This window comes from Corapipo altera, unplaced genomic scaffold (assembly GCF_003945725.1).
Source record: "Corapipo altera isolate COAL_440 unplaced genomic scaffold, ASM394572v1 130007, whole genome shotgun sequence".
Taxonomy (NCBI): Eukaryota; Metazoa; Chordata; class Aves; order Passeriformes; family Pipridae; genus Corapipo; species Corapipo altera.
This window is the reverse complement of record NW_020886055.1, coordinates 3,432-7,731: the sequence shown is the minus strand read 5'-3', so window position 1 is coordinate 7,731 and position 4,300 is coordinate 3,432. Positions and strand designations below refer to the sequence as shown.

The 4,300-nt window shown below is 57.3% G+C and overlaps 1 protein-coding gene across 3 annotated transcripts in view; it reads left to right on the top strand.

The window, feature by feature from the left end:
- Positions 1-3,188: 3,188 nt before the first annotated feature.
- LOC113940982 overlaps positions 3,189-4,300 on the top strand; it is a 3,838-nt gene continuing 2,726 nt past the window's right edge. For all 3 annotated transcript variants that reach the window (XM_027632138.1, XM_027632137.1, XM_027632136.1), the window contains exon 1: positions 3,189-3,227. In XM_027632138.1, the coding sequence (XP_027487939.1) occupies positions 3,214-3,227 (14 nt within the window). In that variant the 5' untranslated portion in view covers positions 3,189-3,213. The remainder of the gene's footprint in view (positions 3,228-4,300) is intronic.

Here is a 4,300-nt window from a genome sequence, read left to right as displayed (position 1 = left end):
GTTACCCCACCTTGGGACACGCTCCAACTCCTGGAGCTCCTCATCTTGAACGTCTCCAGACACTCTTCCCAATTCCCACCATTTTGGGACATTTCCACCTTTCCCTCCAATCCTGAGCCGTGTAATGGGACTGGGAACGTTCCGGGTGCCAGTGGTAATTTGGGAATCTCCCTCCTTCCCTTAGTGACCGAGATCCTGTTTTTCCACCCTGGGACACGCTCCAACTCTTGGAGCTCCTCATCTTAAACATCTCCAGGTGCTCTTCCCAATTCCCACCATTTGGGGGCATTTCCCCCTTTCCCTCCAATCTCGAGCTGGGTAACAGAACCGGGAGCAATATGTAGTGCCAGTGATAATTTGGGAATCTCCCTCCTTCCCTCAGTGACTTCCAAGTGACTGAGATCCTGTTTTCCCACCTTGGGTGATGCTCCAACTCATCTTGAACATCTCCAGACGCTCTTCCCCATTCCCACCATTTGGGGGCATTTCCACCTTTCCCTCCAATCCCGAGACACGTAATGAGACCAGGAGTGATTCCCACATTCCAACGCTAACCTGGGAATATCCTTCCATCCCTCAGCCTCCTCTGAACGCTCAGATGTTGGCGCAGCGGCAGCGGGAGCTCTACAGCCAACAGCACCGGCAGCGGCAGCTGATGCAGCAGCGCGCCCTCCTCCTGCGCCAGCAGAGCTTCGGCAACGCCTCCGGAATTCCGGTGCCCCTCGGAGCCACCCGGTTGCCACAGGCCCCCCCCCAGCAGTTCCCGTATCCGGTGCCCAGCTACGGCGCTGGCGCCGGCAACCCGCCCTCCGCCGGCGCCGCTGGACCGTTCTCCGGTGCTGAGGCGGCGGCGGCACTGGCCGGACGCCGCGGGAGCGCCGTGGGAGCGCAGTTCGGAGCCGGGATGGTGGCACCCGGGATGCAGCAGAACGTCTTTCAGTATTCCGGAGCAGGTGGGTGGAGCTGGGATGATGTTGGGATGGGAGGGGATGTTCCCCGGGGATGTGGAGACCGGAGGCATCGGAGCGTTGCTCCGGATTCATCCTGAGCCGGCTGGCACAGCTTGGGTTGCCACAGTCCATGGAGTTGGGAGATCCCAACTCCCAACAGCCCAAGGAGTTGGGATCTCCCAAAATCCCAACAAGCCCAAGGAGTTGCAAGCTCCCAGCAGTCCAAAGAGTTGGGAGCTTCCAACAGCCCAAGGAGTTGGGATCTCCCAGGAGACCAAGGAGTTGGGATCTCCCAACTCCCAACAGCCCAAGAAGTTGGGATCTCCCAAAATCCCAACAAGCCCAAGGAGTTGGGATCTCCCAGGAGACCAAGGAGTTGGGATCTCCCAGGAGACCAAGGAGTTGGGATCTCCCAACTCCCAACATCCCAAGGAGTTGGGATCTCCCAGCATCCCAACAGCCCAAGGAGTTGTGATCTCCCAAAATCCCAACAGCCCAAGGAGTTGTGATCTCCCAAAATCCCAACAAGCTCAAGGAGTTGGGATCTCCCAACTCCCGACATCCCAAGAAGTTTAGATCTCCCAACAGCTCAAAGAGTTGTGATCTCCCCAAATCCCAACAAACCCAAGGAGTTGGGATCTCCCAGGAGACCAACAAGGAGTTTGGATCTCCCAACTCCCAACAGCCCAAGAAGTTGGGATCTCCCAAAATCCCAGCAAACCCAAGGAGTTGGAATCTCCCAACTCCCAACATCCCAAGGAGTTGGGATCTTCCAGGAGACCAAGGAGTTGGGATCTCTCGACTCCCAACAGCCCAAGGAATTTGGGGTCTCCCAAAATCCCAACAAGTCCAAGGAGTTGGGATCTTCCAGCAGACCAAGGAGTTGGGATCTCAACTCCCAACAGCCCAAGGAGCTGGGATCTCCCAAAATCCCAACAAGCCCAAGGAGTTGGGATCTCCCAGCAGCCCAAGGAGTTGGGATCTCCCAACTCCGATCTCCCAACATCCCAAAGGCCCAAGGAGTTGTGATCTCCCAAAATCCCAACAAGCTCAAGGAGTTAGGCTCTCCCAAAATCCCAACAAGCCCAAGGAGTTTGGATCTCCCAACAGCCCAACAGCCCAAGGAGTTGAGATCTCCCAACATTCCAAAAGCCCACGGAGCTGGGATCTACCTGCTCCAAACAGCCCAAGGAGTTTGGGGGTTGAGTCTCCAAAAAAACATGAGGGGACTTCAGGAAAACAATTCCACGAATTTTTTCTTGAGAATTGAACTTGGAGGCTGTTCGTTCCTCCTCTTCCCTGGAGGAAGGTTTCCCATCCTTGGAAGTGTCCAAGGCTGAGTTGGATTCCCTTGGAGCATCCTGGGATAGTGGGAGGTGTCCCTGAACATGGAATGGGATGATCCTTAAGGTCCCTTCCCATCCAACCCATTCCAGGATTCTTTGATAAAGGATCCATTCAGAGGGATTTTTATGGAATGTGGGGATGGAAAAGGCGGGAAAGGGGAAGGGAGACCTTCCCCTAAGTGCCGAGATTCCCAGGGAGCCCCCTTGTTCCCGGAACTCCTTCCCAGGGAGGAGTTGGGCTGGGGATGGATCCAATGGCAGGGGATGGATCCAGGTTGGGAGAGCTGGGAATGGCCAGGCTGGAGAAGGGAAGGATCCCGGGAGAGCTTGGAGAACATTCCAGAGCCTGAAGGGGCTCCAGGAGAGCAGGAGAGGGATTTGGGATCAGGGCCTGGAATGACAGGACCCAGGGAATGGATCCCAGTGGGAAAGGGGAGATTTGGGGGGGAGATTGGGAAGGGATTCCTGGCTGGGAGGGTGTTGAGGGGCTGGTCTGGAATTCCCAGAGAAGCTGTGGCTGCCCCTGGATCCCTGGGAGTGTCCAAGGCCGGGTTGGAGCCCCGTGGGACAGCGGGAGGTGTCGGAGTTGGACCAAGACAACCTTTGAGGTCACGAAGACCCCCCAGAGCCACCAAACCCGCGTGTGCCAAATCCTGGGAATCGGGGGCTGTTGGCAAGCGGGAATTGGGCTCCGTTGGGAAGCGGGAGCTGTGGGAGTAGGGAATTAGGCTCCCTCCTGAGCCCTGGTTGTGCCCGCAGGGCTGGCCCAGCAGAGCGAGTCCTTCGCGCCGGCACTGAGCCCCGGCAGCCCCCTGGTGTCCCCCCAAATCCCGCCGGCCCAGAGCCCGATGCTGCCGCCGGCGCCGCCGGCACCCGGATACCAATCCCCCGACGTGAAGGGCTGGCAGCAAGGAGCCATGGGGAATAACAGGTAAAGAGATTCCAGCTGGCAAATTCCACCCGGGAATCGCCTGGAGCAGGGGTGGTGGGGTGGGCGTGGCCTTCTCCCGCTGTGACGTCACCACCTGTATCCATGTCCTCGTCCCGGTCTTCTCAGGAATGTCCCACGAGGCTTGAGGAAGACTTTGCCTCTTAATTAAGCCAAGTGGCTTAATTAGCTCTCCTAAAATCCACCTTAGGGAATGTGGTAGCAGAGTCCAGCCCAGAATTCCCAGGGTGCTCTTTAGGACATTCCCAGCTCCAACTCGTGGAAGCAACTGGGAAGAAGAGCCGGGAGATCTGTTGGAGGGTGGGGGTTTTTTTGGCAATGAGTCAAAGTTTGGGGTTCAGATCTGCAGAAATGAGGGGAAAATTCCCAAAGTTCAGTTTCGGAATGGGAATGGTTGGTTTGGGGTCTTGGAACCCCTTCCAGAGGCTAAAGGGGCTCCAGGAGAGGTGGAGAGGGACTGGGGACAAGGGCTGGAGGGACAGGACACAGGGAATGGATCCCAGTGGGAAAGGGGAGATTTGGGTGGGATTTGGGAAGGGATTCCTGGCTGGGAGGGTGGGGAGGGGCTGGACTGGAATTCCCAGAGAAGTTGTGGCTGCCCCTGGATCCCTGGGAGCGTTCAAGGCCAGGCTGGAGCAGCCTGGGATAGTGGAAGGTGACCCAGAACATGGAATGGGATGATCCTTAAAATCCCTTCCCATCCAAATCATTCCAGGATTCCACGATAAAGGATCCATTCAGAGGGGTTTTTATGGAATGTGGGGATGGAGAAGGCAGGAAAGGGGAAGGGAGACCCTGCCCTGCGTGCTGAGATTCCCAGGGAACCCCCTTGTTCCCTGAACTCCTTCCCAGGGAGGAGTTGGGCTGGGGATGGATCCAATGGCAGGGGATGGATCCAGGCTGGGAGAGCTGGGAATGGCCAGGCTGGAGAAGGGAAGGATCCCGGGAGAGCTTGGAGAACATTCCAGAGCCATGAAGTGGCTCCAGGAGAGCGGGAGAGGGACTGGCGATCAGGGCCTGGAATGACAGGAGCCAGGGAATGGATCCCAGTGGGA